This window comes from Thunnus maccoyii, chromosome 14 (genome assembly GCF_910596095.1).
Source record: "Thunnus maccoyii chromosome 14, fThuMac1.1, whole genome shotgun sequence".
Classification (NCBI taxonomy): domain Eukaryota; kingdom Metazoa; phylum Chordata; class Actinopteri; order Scombriformes; family Scombridae; genus Thunnus; species Thunnus maccoyii.
The window spans coordinates 22,442,853-22,463,353 of record NC_056546.1 but is presented as its reverse complement, the minus strand read 5'-3'; the positions used below and the strand labels follow the sequence as shown (position 1 = coordinate 22,463,353).

General features: G+C 42.7%; 1 protein-coding gene across 4 annotated transcripts in view; it reads left to right on the top strand.

Annotated features, from left to right (window-relative positions):
- The window catches only part of LOC121912139 (spectrin beta chain, non-erythrocytic 1), a 29,273-nt gene that overhangs the window by 5,970 nt on the left and 2,802 nt on the right, over positions 1 to 20,501 (top strand). The window contains exons 5-25 of one of the 4 annotated variants that reach the window (XM_042434224.1): positions 389 to 580; positions 1,252 to 1,335; positions 1,582 to 1,700; positions 1,814 to 1,928; positions 2,021 to 2,098; positions 2,201 to 2,316; positions 3,683 to 3,845; positions 7,783 to 7,928; positions 8,038 to 8,134; positions 8,589 to 8,738; positions 8,960 to 9,109; positions 9,599 to 9,855; positions 10,933 to 11,068; positions 11,556 to 11,750; positions 12,206 to 12,358; positions 13,265 to 13,482; positions 13,801 to 13,984; positions 14,085 to 14,240; positions 14,774 to 15,151; positions 17,484 to 19,415; positions 20,255 to 20,389. In XM_042434224.1, the coding sequence (XP_042290158.1) occupies positions 389 to 580; positions 1,252 to 1,335; positions 1,582 to 1,700; positions 1,814 to 1,928; positions 2,021 to 2,098; positions 2,201 to 2,316; positions 3,683 to 3,845; positions 7,783 to 7,928; positions 8,038 to 8,134; positions 8,589 to 8,738; positions 8,960 to 9,109; positions 9,599 to 9,855; positions 10,933 to 11,068; positions 11,556 to 11,750; positions 12,206 to 12,358; positions 13,265 to 13,482; positions 13,801 to 13,984; positions 14,085 to 14,240; positions 14,774 to 15,151; positions 17,484 to 19,415; positions 20,255 to 20,389 (5,154 nt within the window). Of the gene's footprint in view, positions 1 to 388; positions 581 to 1,248; positions 1,336 to 1,581; positions 1,701 to 1,813; positions 1,929 to 2,020; positions 2,099 to 2,200; positions 2,317 to 3,682; positions 3,846 to 7,782; positions 7,929 to 8,037; positions 8,135 to 8,588; positions 8,739 to 8,959; positions 9,110 to 9,598; positions 9,856 to 10,932; positions 11,069 to 11,555; positions 11,751 to 12,205; positions 12,359 to 13,264; positions 13,483 to 13,800; positions 13,985 to 14,084; positions 14,241 to 14,773; positions 15,152 to 17,483; positions 19,416 to 20,254; positions 20,390 to 20,501 lie in introns of all 4 variants that reach the window. The other 3 variants (XM_042434225.1, XM_042434223.1, XM_042434226.1) reach the window with 3 other exon arrangements.

Genomic DNA, 20,501 nt, shown 5'->3' with positions numbered 1-20,501 from the left:
TAACACATAACATAATGGTCTTGTAGGCCTTTCCAGTCAACCGGAGAGAAAAGCAGACCCTCAGTGTTCCAGACGGCTCTGTCAAGCCAGTTTATACTTTCTCCCTCAGGAGAAAATGTTTGGAAATGGTACATTGCTGATAATTAACCTCCCCTGACACTCAGACAGCCCAGGAAAGGCAGAGGCAGAACCAGGAGATTTTTCAAGGGTATATCCAAGAAATTAATGGCAAGTTTCCAACAATTGTGCAGACGTCTGGCACATAAACAATGACTGACAAACTGGAGTCGTCAAATGTACTCAGCCACTGTTCCATGTTAGTCTGGTTGCTCTGCCTACCCTACACCTTCAATCAATAATCTCTTTATGTTCCTCTCTGGTTAAAAAGATGGGTGAGCAGTTGATCTGCAAGCTGAACCCCACTTCTGATCTCGTGAAGAAGCAGCTCAGCCAGCTCAGGGACCAATGGCAGACTCTGAAACAGACGGCTGCCAATCAGACGAGGGCCCTGGGTGGAGCCAAGAACCTGCAGGAGTTCAACAAAAAAGTGGACAAGCTGGAAGCATGGATTAAAGAGAAGGTAACATTTTTATCCTTTTTCAGAGTAAATTTTATTGAGCCATAGACAACACATTTTTAATAATTTTGGATATTGTGATATTATTATTATTAATGATACTACTACTATTACTGCTAATGAACAATTAACACTAAAAACAGTTGCCCCAGAGTTAAATATGAGTAGACAGACAGCTCTAATCAACGGCTGTCGAAATAATTGGCACAAAAAACAGCACTTCCTAATACAGGAAATTAGCTCAGTATCCTGAAGACATCTCTTGTTTGTGTATATTCACCAGTGTAAAACATCTGCCTGTCATTATCAAAAAGCAATCATCTCGAGCGTTTTAAGCCTGTGTTTATTTCTCCGTTCATGTCTGTGTCTGGCACAAGGGAACTGATGATTGATAATGGACCTGTGGGAATGTAATGGAGGATGTTGCTTATGAACTATAAAACATCCATCCCAAGGGGAGACGGTATTCTCCATTTAGTTCCACTCATCCTTTCCTCTGTGCAATAGTATCAAGTTCAAAGTTTCTCTCCTCATGCTGAGGGCTATTTCTGTTTAGCATCCTCCTTGGTAGCAGGGATAATGTGGTATAATCCCGGTGCCTCTAAAAAAGAAATAACGGTTGGGTTCCTGACAAATGGGGAGCTATAAACACTGACTTTTATGTGTGCCAGCAGGAAGAGGAACAGGCTCTGGTAAATGTCCTCGGGGAAAATGTCGACAAAATGCAGCTGACCAGAAGAATTTTAGATCTGAAACAGGTGAGCATTATAAAGGAACAAACACAGGGATGTATTAACAAAGCATTTGATAAAAACATTTTACATGCCAAACGACATTCTTTGGGTAAAAAATATATACACATTTCCATATGTTTATGGTTTATATTACAATTTTGTAGAGGTTTCCCAGGCCTTTATCTATGGCTGACTGTAATTTGTCTCTCAGGGTGTATGGTAAAGACAGCTGAGGTCATAGTTGGATTGTGTTCCACTGTTTCCCTGCAGGATGAGCAGCTATACAGAAACCTCCACGAGGAGATCAACCACTTGGCCCTAAAACTGGAGAAACAAGGGAAGACAGATGGCAAAAACATCTCCAGCAAGAGGAAACACATAAATAAAATGTACACTGTGTCCCTTAAACTGAGATTGAAAATGTACGCAGCATGAAACATCTTTAATCCAAAGATAAACTGAAGACTGAACTTGTTTGTGTTGTCATCTGCTGTGTGTTTAGGTGGCTGAAGGTTCAGTCTCATCTGAAAAACTACCATGAAAATCTTCAGCTTGCACTGGAGGTTTCCTCATTCTACCAGCAGGCTGATAATACATTGTTTGCTATTAATAACATGGTAAAATTCCCTGGCTGCTTAACTGTTAATTCTCCAATTACATCTGAGATTCACACAGAAATTCCATCATTGATACGTATCCTTTCTTTTAGAAGAAAAGCATATCTGCCTCTAAAGAGCTGGACAGCTTCGGAGACAGGGAAATACGTGACATCGCCAGTCAAATCATGGTAGGAAAAACGTCTTTTTGCTAAAACAGCACCGTCTAGTCAGATCTTGAAAGTGTGTTGCAGAAGCCTTCTCTACCTAACCTACAGGCCTGTGTGTGGTAGATGCTAGATGTGAGCGTGTCCCAGCTGTCTAATCTGCATCCTGCCCTGGCTGCTGGCGTCACACAGAAGCAGAGCGAGGTGAAGGACTGCTGGGCCCTTCTTCAGAAGGTTTTCAGGTAAGACAGCCAGCCAAGGATACCACCAACAACTATGGTGGCCCTATGAATACATGCACCATTTCATCCACTAATTGGAGCACCAAAGGTTTCCACTGAGCTGGAACTGTATTTTTCTGTTACTACTCTACTGGTCCCCTACATTAAAAGTCTACACCAGCAAAACCTAGAAGACGTTTTCCAAGTGAAAATTAGTTTTGTATAAAGAGTTTTCTCTCGCTCTTGATTAGCCTTGTTTAATTTGGATTTGAATCAATGAAAAATTATAAGCAAAGTGAAGGACGAGTCTGTCTGCACGTCTGGAGACCGACTACCACACAGAGCATCAATCACCACCCACTTTTTAGTTTATAATTTTCACTTTTCTGCACTGCTTTGGAATTTCACCATGTGTTTGATTACTGTAGTGAGTGAATAATGTCTTGGCTGACTGAGTCAAGTTGGCAACACGGTCTGTTCTCTCCTCACTCTTAAAATCTTGCAGTCACCTGAAACTGTCTGTCTCTCAATCTCAGATAAAAAGTGTTTACAAGAGTATTTTATAATTTTTTACAGCATTAGTAAAACAAATGTTTTGTTTAATAGCCTACAGTTGTGATTCTGACTTTTATATCATATGACTTTTTCTAAAGGAAAAGTGATGTGTACTTCTGATCAGTTGAATAACACTTAATGAGTACTGTGCAGCCAAATGTTGACTAAATGTTATGGTAATATGTAAACCAATACAATACAAATGACACATTGATTGTACATTGTGGTCTGTACTGAATAACTGGCATCAGTTACATGGATGCATAGTGAAATATGTGGCATTTTTTGGGATACTGTCCAAAATGTGAAGGGTAGTCCTCTGTGAAGCATTTATGTGTTCAGTAAATTTCAAGGCCATGTGCCCATTAGATTTTTCATGATAGCTGTGCTAGAGAAGAGGTCAGGGAGTCATTAATATGATTAGGATTCATGAATATTCACATCAGGTTTGATATCAGTATGATCAAAGTGCTGGACAGAGAATCATTGCAATCCTTATACCCTGCCTAGGCAAAGAAGGACTGAACATTTTCCATGCTCATAATAATAAATAAGGTCAGGAGTAACTGGAGTCCACAGTTCTGACATCCATCTCCAACATCTCCTGCTTTCCAAATATTTCTCAGGCTGCGAGCCTCTCATGTCGGCAGGCTATCTTTAGTTCCAAATATTACATCATCTCGTCCGTCTTATCAGCTGTGTTTCATGGCTATTTAAACGAAATAACACAAACACTGGTAGAAAACTTCAAACCCATAATTGGAGTTCATCGTGGGGCTCTAAAGCCCTGCTGTCGGCACAACAGTAACCTCTTGCTCTGCCCGCTCTGTAGGAGTGACAGGACCACACTCTCTCCCACTGGCTCCACTTTCACCAGGGAAGAAGCTGACCCGCTGACACCGGCCCGAGAACCCCAGGGCAACGTGGGAATGGAGACACAAAGGATCATGGGAAAGGAGGTGAAGGAAGAGCAGAATCGTCTGAAAGGCTGTGTGGTAAGTAGCTTTGGTATTTTGTTCTATTACTGGAGTGACCACGTTGTGGCTCCCAACTGGGACAGAACAACACCATCATTGCTGGTGAAAGATGAGTTCATCCTCTCCCAGTCTTACGACATCTGCGGGCACAGAAAGTGACGCACTTTGTCCTTTGGTTTGGAAAATAGCTGATTTACAATTTGAGAAGGTTTTTCCTAAATAACTGTGTTTTTGGAGTCTGTCAGATGTGATGTAGAGCAGCAGTTTAGTCTTGGCGCCCGGCATACTGCTGGTTTTCCATCCTACCAGCTAGTTAGTTGCACTTCATAATATCGCCTTTCAGAAACAGCCTTGGTTAGTTAGGATAAAACCCAGCAAGGCTCTGAAACTCAAGGACCAATGCCCCAGTGGATAAAACACATTTATAACATAGCGCTGTGTTTTTCGGCCACTCTTCTCTATCTCTTGAGAGGAACCTCATTCTGCAAATATTATGAATATTGCCCCGTAGGAGTCACAGGAAGAGCTTTTAGAGGTGTTATTTACCCTGGCACAAGAATACCATAAGTTTCCATGAAAAATGTCAAGCCGTGACTGTACAACATGGTTGAATGGTTGGCCAGAGCAAATAAGTCTTTCCCTCCGACCCAAAATCCTAATAGTTTTCATATCCTTTCACTTTATGGTAGAATAATATCTTGGCTTTCAACTGCTCTAACAAAAGTACACAGTCATTGGATTAATACTATATTATTAGATGATGGGTCAGTCCAGGGTGAGTGGATAATCTGCAGAGCATGTGGACTCCTCAGACACGACATTCTTCATCTTGGAGGCCAACCAGCACTTTATTGAACATGTGGGCGCTCCTATAGTAGCCCCACTGCTGAAATATTGTTAGCGTGTCTTAGAAGAGGAGGTATTCAGAAACTTAAGTGTGTGGTATGTTAAAAACCAGTAATTATGTTTATATTTAGGCATTTAAGTAAGTACATTAAATCCCTTTACAATCCATAAGTGAATGCACAGTGGCTATTTACTGTCTGTTTAGCCCAGAGGCATCCCATGATGTAGTGCTTCTCTCATGTTTTTGACCCCGAGCTCTAGTGAAGTCCCTGCTGAGTCTCTGGCCTTGTTTTGCCCAGTGAGAAAGTGCCCATATGGTTGAGGAGAGAAAACTTCACTCTTTCCATTCTCCCTGTTTTTCGGGTTCAATTTCCCTGCTATTGTGTTTAGGCTCTTACTGGCTATGTGGCCTCGCCACCTGTGACAAGGGCCGATCAGGCCAGCGAACCAGACTCAGTTGTTTTTCTCAACAGGCGCTGAGCTTGTTGGCATGGCTGTCCTGAGCCCTCTAACAGCAGTTAGTTGTGTTTATTGCACTGGGAGCTGGGAGTTACCTTGGTGCACTGTCTGTGGGAGCACCACTCGTTAACTCTTTATTGAGAATTAATAAGACAATCTGAACAAAACCCTGGAGCCCGAAGGCCAAACTCAGTGCCAGGCACAACCACCAGTCAAACAGTAAAAGTAATTTGTCACATACTTTTGTAGCGCTTTAACTCCAGCTCCTGGGTGTGCTGAATTGATTACAGTATTTTTAAGGGCGCCAGATGCAGCTGCACAGGTCTGTGAGCTGGTGGTGACTCTGAGACATTTACATATGTGCTAGCAGACAGTATTTTCAGTGTATGCAGTGTATGTGTATGTGCAGTGTATTGTTCTTTTTGCCTCTACCTCTCTTGTGCAATTGAACTCAGCTGATTAATGGTAAATATAAAGGTTTTAGTATCTATATGTGTGCATACATAATAATCTATACATCAGTGTCTATGATTCTGTTTTAGTGCAGCCAGCATTAGCAGTAGTATGGCCTCTTGTTTCTGAAGGTAAACATGGCTATCGTCTGTTTCTCTGACTAATTGTAGCCAGATGCTGGGGCTGCAGACCAGATGGGCTTGGTGCTAAGTGATAGTTCTTGGCTGACATCACTTCATAGCACATTGCAGAAAGACACACAGGGGAAGAGGAGATCAGTAGAAAACAGATAAGAATCAACCATACCTAGATAAGAAGAAGTATGCTGAAATAGGAGGTGATTGGATGAAGCCTAAAAACACAGAATACCATCGAATATGACATAACAAATCATTAAAAAGGCTATTTTTTGCTGTGTCTGACATCATTTTTTTTCATATGGCAGAGCAGGATGTTGAGTACACCACAGGAGTTGTTTACAGTGGAAGCCACTGTGAAGTATGAAGGACAGAAGCAAATATCAAGGGAGTTGATGTCAGCGATGGTTATCAACCCTGTCAAATGAATCACACCGGTTTGTTAGTTTTGCAGTTTTAACACATAAATGGGCCGATAATGTACTCTTTGAAACTCAGACTGAGCCTATAAAATGACTGGCGTGTTAGCAAATTATGTTAGACCCCTTCAATTTACTGCAACTCTAGCATAATTTTTGAGGTGACACTTTTCTCCAGCTCTCTGACTCACTTCTTCTATAAGCCCAGTCAGAAAATAATGTGGTTAAATTAAAGCTGCTCCATAAAACACTATTATTAATGGCTGTTTCGTGCTTTTTGGCTGTCATATAAAATCAGCATTTCTGATTTGTTAACATGAAAGCATTGACAAATTCATATTTGCCTTGCTGATTGTTACCCTTACTTCTTCCAGCACTGTTTTTGCTGGCATATGTAAAAGACTTTATATTATGTAGGACAATTAACACAGCATGATCTGCATTTTTTTTACAGTTGGGCAGTGAAATGTCAGCATTAAAAGTATGTCTTTGTAAATTTAATTTAATTATTTATTTATTTTTAATTAAATAATTTAATTAATTTTATAATTTAATTAATTTAATTTTAATTTAATTAATTAAATAATTTAATTAAAAATTAATTTAATTATTTTATGTTTATGCCAACCGGTTTTAGTAGTTAAAACAAGCAAATCTATTTACCTTGGTTGCATAGTGCTTCACAGTTACACATCAAACACAAAGAATATAAGTACATGCCATACAAAAAAGAAAACCACACATTTGAATAAATAACATCTCTAAGATTCCTGTTGCACTTCAGTGTTAGAGACAGCCTTTTGCAGTGGAGTGCAGGTGGTGAAAGGACCCACTATCAGGATATCCCACTCAGATACATGTAGCCCTCATTGGAAACCTTTCTGCAGAGTCCTTTGGCCAACCCTAGAAGTACTCAGGTTGTAAAAGACGCTTAATGGCTGTTGACGTCTTTAATATATTTCTGCACATAGACAAGGTCTACAGCTCTGGCATTGACCTTACTAAAAACTCCACTGCATAGTCCTAAACAGAGTGTGAGTGGAGAGCCGTGGAAATCAGTATCTATGGCTGAAAAAACATGGCTGCCTTTTAATGAGAGTTGGGGATTGGGGGTTTAAAAAGTGGTTGTATTTCCAACTGTAGTGGCCCTTTTTAGTCATCAGAGTGGTATAGCACATGTTGGCAACCTTGTTATTCTTAATGTGTTCATTCATAAAGCAATTTTGATTAAACTTTTTCTGCCATCTTTAGTATTTTTGTTATAAATTTTGATGCTGTCAAAGAGAAGAAACAGCTTCTGTCTTCGGTCTGGTTTGGGGTATTTCACTGAGAATAAGCAACCTTTGTATGTAAGTATGCTTTGTGTCATTTACAGGAGAGACTTTACTCTACGCTGGGCAACTCTCCATGTTGTCCAGCGTCCAGCCACATTGTAACATTCCCACTAGCAGTGAGCTAAAGCAACGCCTCATTGTCTACTGACTGCTCACAGCATAAAATCCTCCATCTGAGATGTTTATGCACCTATTCACTCAACATTTACTCAGTGGACAGTTGACAGAAAAAGCAAAACATTACTCACATGGCATGTTGCTGATCATTTGGATTTTCCTACAGAGACTTGTTGTCTTTTGTCCACAGAGTACCCTTGAATGTGGGAGTGGTAGGAGAACAGCGAGCTGCCAAAGCCAGGAGCAGCAATCAGTGAACCACACCTCTTCACCCATGGGAGACGGCCCGGCCTGTGCAAATGATGTCATCGTCAGACATCAATTGAAGGGGGAAAGGTGACATTTCAGTCTGGCTTCTCCCTCTCTCTCTCTCTCTCTGACTTACATAATGAGAGGTCTTTATGTAAGTCATAATTGGAGTCACATGTCTGTGTTTTCTTTGCAGCAGGAAGCTCAGAGTTGAGCCCAAGCTTGCTGCTGCCCCGCGAGGCCACCCACAGCTTCATGTACAGCTCCAGAAGTTCACCGTGTCTGCTGACAAGGTGACTTGACCCCTGCCAGGCACACCTGCATTTCCCTTTCCAATCACAAATCACTTTTCAAAACTATTTACATATTCCACAGACCATTAGATTGAAACAAAAATGGTTCATCTTGCATCAAATCCTATGACCTCAGCCTCAGAATTCATTGCTATGAATGGTCATTCAGCACTGCATTTGTACTCATTAGTTATTACACCATTTTCTGGTAACCAGCCACAGACATTATATCACATTTACTCATTTCCAGTAATTGTCCTAATTTTCTTTGACAAAAGCTGGGTGGGTTTAAAAGTCAGGATGGGAAACATCACCTGGATCCTGGCTGCTGTGTTACCTTTGGCTCAGCTAAATGTCATCTCTCTTGTTCTGTGATCCGCTATTCGTCTTGTTTTTAACTGTCCGTCTCTGTAACCCTTTCCCTCTCCCTATTCATCTCCCCTCTACATCTCAGACTCTGTCCTGGCTGAAAGACAACGTGTCCATGGCCACACAGGTGTGTTCAATAGCCAGTGTTGAGGGGCTGGAATCAGCCAGGAGGTGCCAACACGCTCTCGAACAAGAAATCCTCACCAACAGAGCCAGAATAGAGGTGGTCAAAAGGGTAAGCTTAAACTATCCTGTCACATTTACAGTTTCTCTGCAAACACAAGCTCTGGATGAATTCCTTAAATGAAACGCCTGGTTTGTGTATTAATCAAATAACGAGCTGACATTTTATCTGAGACAGCTTTAGTTACCCAAAGCTTCAGATTAGGTTTGTGTTTCGCAACATAAATCCCTTAGTCATCACATGCTCTCATCGGTTTAACGCCCCGTCCTCAGGAGGGCCGCGGGCTAGTCCGTGCACAGCACCCAGGCAGTGCCAAGATCGAGGAGTTCCTCAGCCAGCTGGAGGTCCTGTGGGAAGAACTGCGGAGGAGGCACCAGAGGAATGCTGTGTTTCTGCAGGCCTCAGAGGAGCTGGGTTTTAGGGTAAGATTCATAAAATATCTCATAACAGGCACTCCTCCTAAGTCACTTACCTCTGAAGTTATAGGGGAAATTTATAGTTATGACAGATGATTCTGGTTCAATTCTCCCATTGTTAGAAGCTTTAGGCTGGCCCAGTGCCTGAGCTGTTCATACACACATGGTTAGAAGCTCATTTACTTTCATCTTTACTAACTTAATTGGCAGAGTCTGCAAGGTATTTCCCCCAAAATTTATGAATACTAATCCAAAGAATATAAATTGCACTGCCATATAATTCGATTATAGGATGAAAAGCAGCTGCAAATCCACCCAGATTGATGACAATAATTCACCCATTATTGTCTCCTCTGTACAGTACATCACCTCTGATTGTTTTCGCAGTGAACTAAAACAACTAAATCACTCGCAAATCACAGCAGGAAAACCTCACTGAACTTATCCTGTGTCTCTCCCAAAAACTATCTGATTCTCCGTTTTTCTACTGTCAAGGTTGTTAAAGTGCTCCAGGCCCTGGGCAGCCTGGAGGCCTGGCTGGAGTCCGTGGAGCTTTCCATGAAGGAGTCTTCGCTAGCTGGTGACCCCGAAACAATGAGCATGGCTGAGAGGGAAAGCTGTCTGCTGGAGAAAGAGGTGGCAGCACGCAGCCTGGAGCTCAGTGCTCTCAGGCAGGAGGTGGACCGCCTCCATGGCCACAGTCACCCACACACACGAGGCTTGCCAACACGTATGGAGGAGGTAGAAAGAAAGTGAGTTTTTCAGAGGACAAGAGGGAGAGATCAGTTGTAGCCCCCTGACATCTCTCATCATGGAAGACTCATGTTATGGATTCAAACAATCAGACTCTACCCTGGTGGTTTAGCTTGTTACTGTGGTCAGGAAATAAAATAAGAATTTTGTCAGTGTTTCCAAGAAGTCACAGGTTAAGGCTTGCCATTTCTGAAATCCAACATGGAAGAGTTTATTCATAAAATCCCCAGTTTTTATTTAAAACAAACAATTTCAGCCCATAAACCACAAAAATATATATCCATAAGTAGCTTTTTTTTCTAATCTGGCAAAATATTTTCTCCATGTGCTCATTCTTTGCAAGGCTCAAGTTTATTCATTTGTGATTCATGCAGCACTTAGCGAGGTCTACCCCACAGTCTTGACATGCACTTCACCCACAGCTTGTCAGTGTGTGTCAGAGTCACCCACTCCATGTTTTCAAGATGACGTCTCTCTCTTTGCTTGGCCTTCGAAAGACAGGTTGTTGCCATGGATTCTCAGTAAAAACCTTATGATGTTGGCTGTTTTACTGGACGTACTTAGGCCCATTAACACAAGGTCAGACTCTGTAAATAGCACCAAGCTGACCAAAGCAAATAAAGACACGGAAAGGACTCAGTTTAAGTGTTTCCAGGGTGGGGGTGTTAGATGGGGCAGGGATGGACACTTGTGCAGTCTGAGGAACCATTGATGCAGGTAGAAACTTTCACTAAGCAGCTGTAAAACAGTTGGGCTGATGTCATTATTTATCACTGTATGCAAGCAACTTAAGGCTCATTTATTCTGGAAAAAATACCCTTTCAAATTGCTGCCTTTACCATCTCAAATATAAACTCTGCACGGACAGGGTACCTTCATTCTCTGAAGTACAGCATATGTTTATGTGACACATGAAAAATGATTACATAAGCAGCCTTCTAGCATGATAAAATGCACTCAATATGCTGCTTGAGGCCTGTGTAATGTAGCCCTGCTGAAGGATGCAGGGTTGTATAATGCGGATGTGGATGACAGTTAAGGTGTAGCTGGTAGTTTAAAAATGATGTGTTTCCCAGGTACCACCGTGTCCAAAGTGCCCTGACCCAGCAGAGCTCGGAGCTGCAGGACACCCGAATGCTGACGGAGTTCCTGGAGCGCGTGGAGCTGGAGGAGAGCCAGGAGCTCAACGGTAGCCAGTACAGCCTGGGCCAGGTGAGACACAGCTCAGTGTGCCAGTGGAATGGAGGTGGACGGAATTTCATTTTATGATGCCCAAAGTAACGTGTCTCTACAGAAATTTCCTGACTAATTTGAATAATTCACACACCTCACTATGCTTCTTCAGTACTACTTTCTTCCAAAAAACTGGTTGACAGTGTGGATTATTCAGAGTAATGGAAACACCATTTCTGGGCATATATATTTCTGTTGAATTTTTAAATGTAATTCTTTAATGCTTTGAGCACCACAAGCAAAACTCAGTTCATCTCCATTGTTCTGGGGTAGCAGCAGAAATCTCAGAGATGAATATTTTTAAACTTGGACGCATAAAACCAAAACCCTCTGTATGGCTAGATACCACTTGGTCTATGTTTTCATAATTTTGGTGAATAGAACCTTTTTAATGATGTGTTTAATGTGCCCTTTCACACCAATCAAGTAGTTAAATCAATAACAATCCTTTCTTTGTACAAAACAGCCTCTCCACAGTGAGATTTCCTCAGCTCCTGCCATGCTTGGACTCCAAAGCAGTGGCGGTGGGGAGCCCCTGATAGAAAGCATGGGCGACCCTGTGGAGGAACTACGAGAGGCTGTGGAGATGCTGAATGACACTGTGAGGGAAAGAGGCCGGTCGCAGAGTCACGACCAGGCCATCCAGGAGCTGCTGAGCAAGGTAAAGAGATGAGACTCAATTTATATTGAACTGTTTCAAGTCAGCAGTCTTTAGATTTTTAAATCAGCTGTTGGCCGCTATGTTTGTTAAGTTATATTGATATTAGATATGCTGAAAAGTCTTTAAGTCCATCTACATTTGTCGGAGACAGCTGCACAAACCAATAGAGCCACATCTGGTTTGCTTTTGTCTGTGGCTGTGTACTTTAATAGGCCCCAAATGAGCCACCACTCCTCCTTGCATGAGTGTTTTTTCGTTAATTCGATTTATTCTGGGTAAAAAAGCAGTACACATGTCAAAATAGCACATATACACATGCCCAGAGGGGACTCCATGACACCATTTTAAGCACTAATTTGCAATGTGGCTCTCATTGGAAAACAAATATTACATAGTGAAGTATAATGACTTAATGACATCCTACGAGTACTCATGATGACTTTGCACTACACTAGCATGCCAGGCTGGCTGTGCGAGTGGAGGAGTGCCTGTGCTGTAGCAAGGAGCTCAGCCTGGACATCCTAGAGAAGGAGACAGACATGGCTGTCCAGTGTGAGCCAGACCGCTGCGGACTAGAGGCTCTGCAGGAGAAGCAGGACCACCTGGAGGTGAGAGGGAGATGCCGGCCCATGTTGTGATTATGGTGTAAACATATAAAATGATTCACTGGTGCTAATACGATCCAGTATTCCATTCCATTGACTTGGACCTCTGTTTGGCGCAGTGAAAAAGGGGAAGCCCCCCTCTCTTTCTCGCACTCGCCTCCAACACATTGTTCCACAATCTGTTTCCTGTTGTGCCAGGTTTTCTCACATCTAAAAAAGAGGCCAACCCACCCCGCTTTGTGCTGTGTTTAATTTATTATATAAACTGCACTGTGCAATCACACATATACACACATAGAGCGTGCAAAAGTTTATTATTCACACAGGATATTTATTTATGGTTGTGTGAGTCACTGTTCTGTTAACTCTCAAATATGTGTGTGTGTGTGTGTGTGTGTGTGTGTTTGTGAGTAAATCTGATGGGGTGTGTATATGCGTCCGGGGGCCACGGGGTTGGAGATGTGAGGTTAGGGATGGTAAAGTTCTGTGTGAGTCATTTTTGGGCAGTGTTATGTTTATCACACGCACACACAGCTGTCTGGACTTGATACCATTGAAGAACAGAAATGACTTAATCTCCCAAACTGAAATAACTGTGCCGTCAGGAAACAGGCATCCACTTCTCAGTGTTCTTCAGGCTTACTGTAGCTGAGAAACGTTAAGAAGTATTGCTCCCAGAGAACCCTCAACACTATTAATTACTGCCTCGTCAAACGCAGAAAAAAGTGGTCAAGATTGCTAGCTTGCTATAGCGTGGCAGGCCATATGCAGACCATATGGGTCTCTTGCTGAATAATATGCATAAATCTATGGGGATGAAGTCATAGGCAGAGATACAATTGGTACCGGCTGTCTGAGCAATACCAAGAATGATGAGAGATGATAGATTTTTATTGTGATTCTCCACAGATTGACTATGAAGTCATCAGAGAGGAGGTGAAGGAGATGGAGGACCAGGCTTCTCGTCTGGAGGAGCTGTGCCCAGAGAGAGTGCATGTACTCGGGGCCAAGATCCAGGCAACGCTGCAGGCATGGACAGAGCTGGGAACGAGTGTGACGGAGAACAAATCACGTCTGCAAGAGTTTGTGCAGCTCCAGGACTTCTTCAGGAGCTACCTCGCGATGATGTAAGCAGGGCGTGGGGATGTTGTGACCCCTTTCACAGCCAGACACTCTTTCGTAATCCACTTTCTGAGAACATCTGCACATTACAATATCTTTGCAAGTAAAGAACAGGATGTTCCTCGTCAAACACAGGTCCCTTGTGAAATGTATAATTTAAGATGTGCTGAAGAGGTCAACGTAACTTTCCTGAGCCCAGTGTGACAAGGCGATGAATGTCTGTCCTATCAGAGAGAGAGTCTGGTCATTCTCATGTTTTGTGAATGTATGGCTTTTCTTACAGCCCTGTTCATTGTCTAACACACCCCCTCTCCTCCGGATAGCTCGTGGACAGAAGACACCAGGTCATGCATTTTCTCAGATATCGCCTTGCATCTCGGGAAAGACGGCCAGAGGCCATTGGCTGCAGAGCTGGATATGCAGATTGAGCAAAAGTTTGACGAGTTTGACGAGCTGGCAGCCACAGGGAGAAACCTTTTAGACAAAGATCACCACCTCGCTCAGATGGTGAGCAGGGTCACACACATATACTCACTGCGATCCTTGAATATATTGTTGGAATTATTTTTTTTTTATGCTTTTACAAAACCTGAGTAATGTCTTGCAGGTAAGAGAGCGCATGGAGGAACTTCGGAGTATGCTTGGGTGGATTTTGGTGCACTGGAGAGCTCAGAAACAACAGTGGCTTCACAAGAAGAGTAGACAGGAGCCTTCACAAGATAACATTTACTCTGAGGCCACAATGTGTTCCCCATTAACAGAGGTAAATGAACAGAGAGTTGTTTCCTCTAGGGACTGAGTTTGGGCCTTAGGGGGAAAAAAATCCCCTTGAAAAGTCATAAAATGTGGTGAATGATTATTAGGAGTACGATTTTTATTTTACTAAGTCAGATTTCACTCATGAAGATAAATATCGTCCCTGAATGCTGATGAGTGAAGCTTTTTTTGTGTGTAAAAACATTTGTTAATATTTTTTTAATCAAAGACAACTTATGATACAACCTGAAGTAGACAATTTTGGCATCAGGCAGGCAGTAGCTGAGAAAAATACCAAGCCCACACAAATCAGGCCAACTACAAAAAGTAAAACAATGAATAAAACAAGAAATATAACAAAAATTCAACAATCAAGTACTGATTGATTGACTGACTGGGCATGCAGAGTGGAGAGAAAACGAGGCCAAGCCTACCATATGTTTCCTGCAATTGGAAAGAGGTTTAAAACATTAGTTGTGCAGATTAAGTGTGTATCCTGTGAATATTTGTTAATTGTTCCCTCCGTGGCTTCCCTTATAGAGTTTAGCTCCTGACCTAGAGTCCTACCAGTCCCATCAGTCCCCAGTCATCACATCAGATGAAGACAAACCAAAGGCAGCAGGAGACAGCCAGTTCTCAGTCCTGCCATCCACACAAGCTGAGCAGCAGGATGAGAAGCAGTCAGAGGATGGGTACGAACTCATGAACAGCATCGGATCACGGGGTGCTGAGGCCTCCTCCTCAGAGTCTCCCAAACCCTCCGTCATGGTCCTCAAAGAGCCCAGCAGTCCCTCTTTAGGGGGCACGGTTAACCTCATCTTCAGCTTTGGTAACACAGGGGATAGCCAAGTTCAGGTGCTTGACCCACCTGCTAGGACAGATGAGGTAGTGGAGAAGACCTCTGAGCCTGTCCACAGGGTGAGAAAACACACTCATCACTTTACACTAGAAGTCACCATTGAAGGCCTCCACTGTTATTACATTTTTTCTTCACCAAAGCACCAAAAGGCAATTTGCATAACATTATTTGTTGCTGTTCCTGAAGGACATCACAGGAACTTGTTGAGAAATTCCCTGTTCTGTCACTGCATGGGATCTCCCTCCTTGACTATCTGCTGCTGTTCATTTCCTCCCTCTCCTTTGGCCTTCATGTCTTCCTTTTTCCCCATTTTCTCCCTCAGCCCACTGTGCCTCAATCTTCTGCCTGTAAAAACTTTTGGAGGCGCTGCCAGGGGCTTTTGGAAAATACTTTGGGTAGTTTAAAGCGAAAGAGAAAGATTTATCGGCAGAGTGCAAACGAGGTAAATTGCGCGGTGTGAAATGGCATTGCATGCTGCGTCTCGAAGTGTGGTGGGACTGCATGCTGTGTGTAGTTTTCTGGGGAGAGCATGCTCTACTAACCCCTGTTACAAGGTACGGTCTTAAGCTTCCCCATGTTGTTGCCCTGTCTGTAATCCTGCCACAAGAGTAAAAGGAAACATTGAAAGTCTAAAATCTTGAGTGTTGCCAAAGTGCTATCATACTTGCACTCACATCATCTCCAAAGTCTCTTCGGCTGGAAAATTTACAGTTAGCGTGAGAAAAAAACAACAAACCATTTTACTGTCAGAACTCAGAATTTCCCACTTAACTGCAGTCATAAATGCAAATACAAACCCAATAAATTCTGTTTTAATGAAGCACATTCTGTAGTGATATTTAATGGGATGGGAATGGAGAAGTGTTACTTTTACAATCCATTTGTAAAAATATAATAGTAATGAATGAGATGTAGGGATACATATATCTATCACCAATAATTGAACCACAATAAATTGCAATACCTTAGCTTATGTAACTAATATACTTTTGATACCACTTAATGCATATAATCAATTTATGTCAAATATACAATATTATGCCAACCCCAAAACATATTTAAATTCTGTTCTGCAAGTAAATTGGGATGTAAATAATTCTAAATCAATGAGTCTTCTGCAAATGAAAGCGGCTGTAAAACTTGATTATCAATTGTATTGTATCTTTTTTTTATTTAGGTGTAGACAGCATTTAAAGATAAAGAGCTATAATGATATTTAAAGGCTTCATATAAAGTGTTATTGAACCCAGCCTTGAATAACAAGAGAAATTATGTAAGTAAGGGTCCAGGCATTGCGTTGCCAAGGATCTGTTAGATAATATATACTCTATATTTAATGTGAGGTAATGTCACTGAAAATAAATGTGTATATTTTGGATTAGCTAAATGTGTTTCCATCTCTGCAATAATGTGTCAGTAGTCATTTTACCCTTCCATCTTGTTTTGTGTAAACTTTGATGAATAAAAGATTCCCAGCAGAAATTTAGACAATGAATCAGTATTTTAAACAATCCAACTTTCCTCTGACTTTCAAACTTTTCTTTGGACCTCAACTTTTTAAATGAGCCAGGATTCAAAACTGGAAAACATCGATGACAGAGACAGAATGAGGGTGATGAGTAAGAAAAGCACACAGACTCCCGCCTGCTGTGAATGTTGACAGAAGCTCTCTCTTCTCCTTCTGTCATTTCACCACAGGCCTGATGTAAGCCTGGTCTTGTTTGGCTCTCTGTGGCTTTGCCACAATTGTGTAAAATAAGTGACCTCACCCTCACTTCCTGTGAAAGTTGTGCTCCGAAATGGCTCCCAGCAGGAGTGCTGCCAATACAGGCACAGTCATTAGACAGAGAACTGGTGCTGAACTTTCAAGAACGGCCCCCAGACTGCACACTATGATTTATAGTCTGGGGCTTCCACAGAAACAAGAGATTAGTCACAGAGTTGAAAGGTCAAGCCATTACAGCTGCATATGACGACATGTGCAGCCACATATGATTTTGATTAAGCCCTCTAAGTGTGCGATTGCAATCATGTCCTTTTGTCCTTTCATCTAATTTTTTTTGTCTTTCATGTTCGTTTATACATTTGCATCGCTGTGTGAGGCTCGTACATTCCTGAATCCATTGTTTTTTGGATGTGTGGGATGTATAGGAAAAATGGGCTGATGTTTGTCTCAGAAAAGAAGCTGATTGTTAAAGTAATTTTTGCTCTCATGTCATCAGTCATCTGTAACACATAAAACAGTTCTTGTTCTCGCAGAGGGCTGCAAGGCTTCGACCTGCAGCACGCATGAGTCTCTCCGGGGTTAACCATTTGCGATAATGCATTTACAGCTTCCATGAAATAAGAGCTCACCTACATGCCTTATATTCTTTTCTCTCTTTTTTATAGGTAAGTACCTACTTGCATGTCAAGGATAACAACTTGGCTGTGGCCCCTGTGTATGAGAGTATCACTCTGCCCCGCCAAAAGAGTCGCTCTACAGCCTCAGCCTCCCCTACTTTCTTGCCATCCTCTTCCTCCTCGCCATCATCCTCAGCGTCTGCACCTCAGACAACCAACGTGTCCTTCCACCCTTTAACAAGGAGCGGCAGCAACTCCATCTTCAGCAGCCTCAAGAGAATGGGCAAGAAGAGGAAGAGGAAGAGAGATGCTCGCAGACACACTATCCAGAAAATCATGGGGGTGGAGGAGCAAACAGATGAACCTCATTATGCCTGTGAGACGATCACATATGACACGCATACGTGGCCGCTGAAGGAAGGTAGGAGGAAGAAGAGTTCACCAAAGGGTGGGGATGGAGTAGATGCCATGGCCTACATGAAGAATCCCCTGCTGAGGGACATTGATACAGACTGTGCAGGAGAGTACAGCACTATTCCATATGCTGTTTCAGAGGGGCCAAACCAAGTGAGAGGCCACTGCAGATTCCTCTCTTTAGGCTCTGTGCTTAGCTTCGACCTACCCAAGGATATGACCCTCATCCCCAGCATTCAGGATATCATTACTATCGCCCCCCCAGAGTCCAAGAAAGGAGCAGTGACTGATCCAGACCCACATTCCCAGAGACACACAGCCCTAAGCTCTTTCAAACAGACTCGACCCCCTCCTGCCGTCACACACAGTTCAGCAGAAACCAGCTTTTCTGAAACACAGACTTCAACAGTTGTAGCAAAAGATTTGCCAGATATAGACAGCAGTTTCCAACTATCTCCCCCTTCCCTGGAAGAAGATGAGGATCAGACTGTACCATGTAATGACCTATCTAAGACCCAGTTCAGCCTGCACGAGGATACAGAGCAGGAGTGGGACAAAATGTCAACGGAGGTTAAAACCTGTACAGCTGTAAGGGATGTGACCAGCCAGCCTTCCCAGCTCCCTATTTATGTCAACCAAGTCCCCGCTTCTACTACAGCTGCACATAAACATGAGTGTCCCAGTGTCCATACGCTCATTCGAGACTTAAATGGACATCAGTACCATAAATGTGCGAGACCCCAGAGTGTGCGTGAGGACAGTGGACAGTGCCTGAGCCAAGCTTCTCACATGGTGGTGAATCTGAAGTCAACAGTGAGTGTTCGTCAGGACTCAGTGGACTCTGGCATCTCCAGCTCCAGCAGCATCAAGCTTTGCTCCGATGCACCATGTCCAGATAACTCCCAGCCAAAGGGAGTGGTGGGGAAGCTCCTGTCCCTTGAGGTGGGAGGTATAGACTGCACTAAACTGAAAGAGAACAATGTAACATCCTCGGGATTATCAAAGGACTCAGAGGTGCTAGAACCAGAGCCTGTCCACCTTGACCATCAACAGTTTGAGGAGGAAGAAGAAGAACTGGAGGACATCTGGAACCAAACTACTAACTATAGGCAGAGTATCTGCTCAGATATCATGTACCAGCCCAACCAGGAGGAGTCCATATCCTCAGATCAATCTAGAGAGGCCCGTTCCCGCACACCTTCTCCTAAAGCCCCAGCTGTGCTCTACAGGAACCTGGTCACAGCCTCAGCACCAAACCTCCTCGTGGCCGAGTTCAGACTGCCACCCCACGTCCAGAGCTTGCTGGGTTATGACAAGGAGCAGAGTCCCAAAGGTCACCTCCCTCCGCTGACTGTAGGAGACAGGAGGTCCTGGGCGGCATTTCCTAACAGGGAACAAGCCAGCAAGAGCTCAGTGGTAGTGAATGAGACGGCATCCGATCCAGTGAAGCTACCGGATGTAGGAGACAATCAGAGATACATTTACCAATACAGAGAGGATGAGGAGGAGGAGGTGGAGGGGGCAAAGGTGGGGGAGGAGGTGGACGAGCACACAGGTTGTTCAAAGGTGAGGTCCACATTTGATAAGCTGTCAGTACCTATGAGACTGACCTGTTGCACTTTATCCCCTTGAAGAGTCATTTCACATAAATTACAAAAATACATATTTTCTGACTTAACCTTTTTGGTATGTAGCCATGAAGATAGTTTTGGTTTTATTTGCTCAGGTTTTGACACACAGGACTTTGAAATTTCTGCTTTTCCACCACAATTCAATGGAAATTACAATCCTACATCAACATCTGTCGCGAAATACTGTCACAGTTCCTCTGGCTAATCCAAAGACCTCACTGTAAACAGTTTTTAATGGACCTATTTTCCACTAATAGAATAGAAGAGAATACAACATTTTTGTCCTCAATGGTGGAAAGTATGGCAGGTAATTAAAACATTAAAACATATACACACACACACAGACACACAACACATAACAAATAAATAGCGAAAAAAATAGAATTAGTTCCTAAGAAAATTGTGTCATGGCAGAAATCTCACAGACAGATATCTCAATGCAAATAAAACTAAAAATATCTACATGTGTAGATAGAGGAAAGAAAAGAAATATGTGTGTATGTCATTTGGGTGAACTGACCCACTAATACACTCTACCACATTTATTAGATGCTGAATTAATGCAATAATAATAAAGTAAAATGTTTACACAATATCAATAAGCATGACAGTAGTTATTTGCATACATACTGCTGTAATTATGCACTAAATCTGTAGTTTGGGCTCCACAGCTTTTGTCACTGTAGCATTGTAGACATTAAAGGCAACACAACTGCACAGAACCCTAATTTTTTGTCATCAGTGATGACTGTGGAATCTTCTCTTTCTGAACAGGACCAGTCAATGAGTCTACTGTCGGTACACATGGGTTTGGATGGAGTCTGTCATCAAAGACAAGGCTCTCAGAGCCTGGAGGACATGGAGACGCAGGAAGAATCAGTGGCCACAGGAGGGCGCTGTATCACTCTGGTGAGATTGAATGCAATTTGTGTAGCTCTTCGCATATCAGAGATACAGCTCTTATGATTGACCACAGAGACAAGGTTGGGTTTTTTTTTGTCTGAATTTTGTCATTAATTCA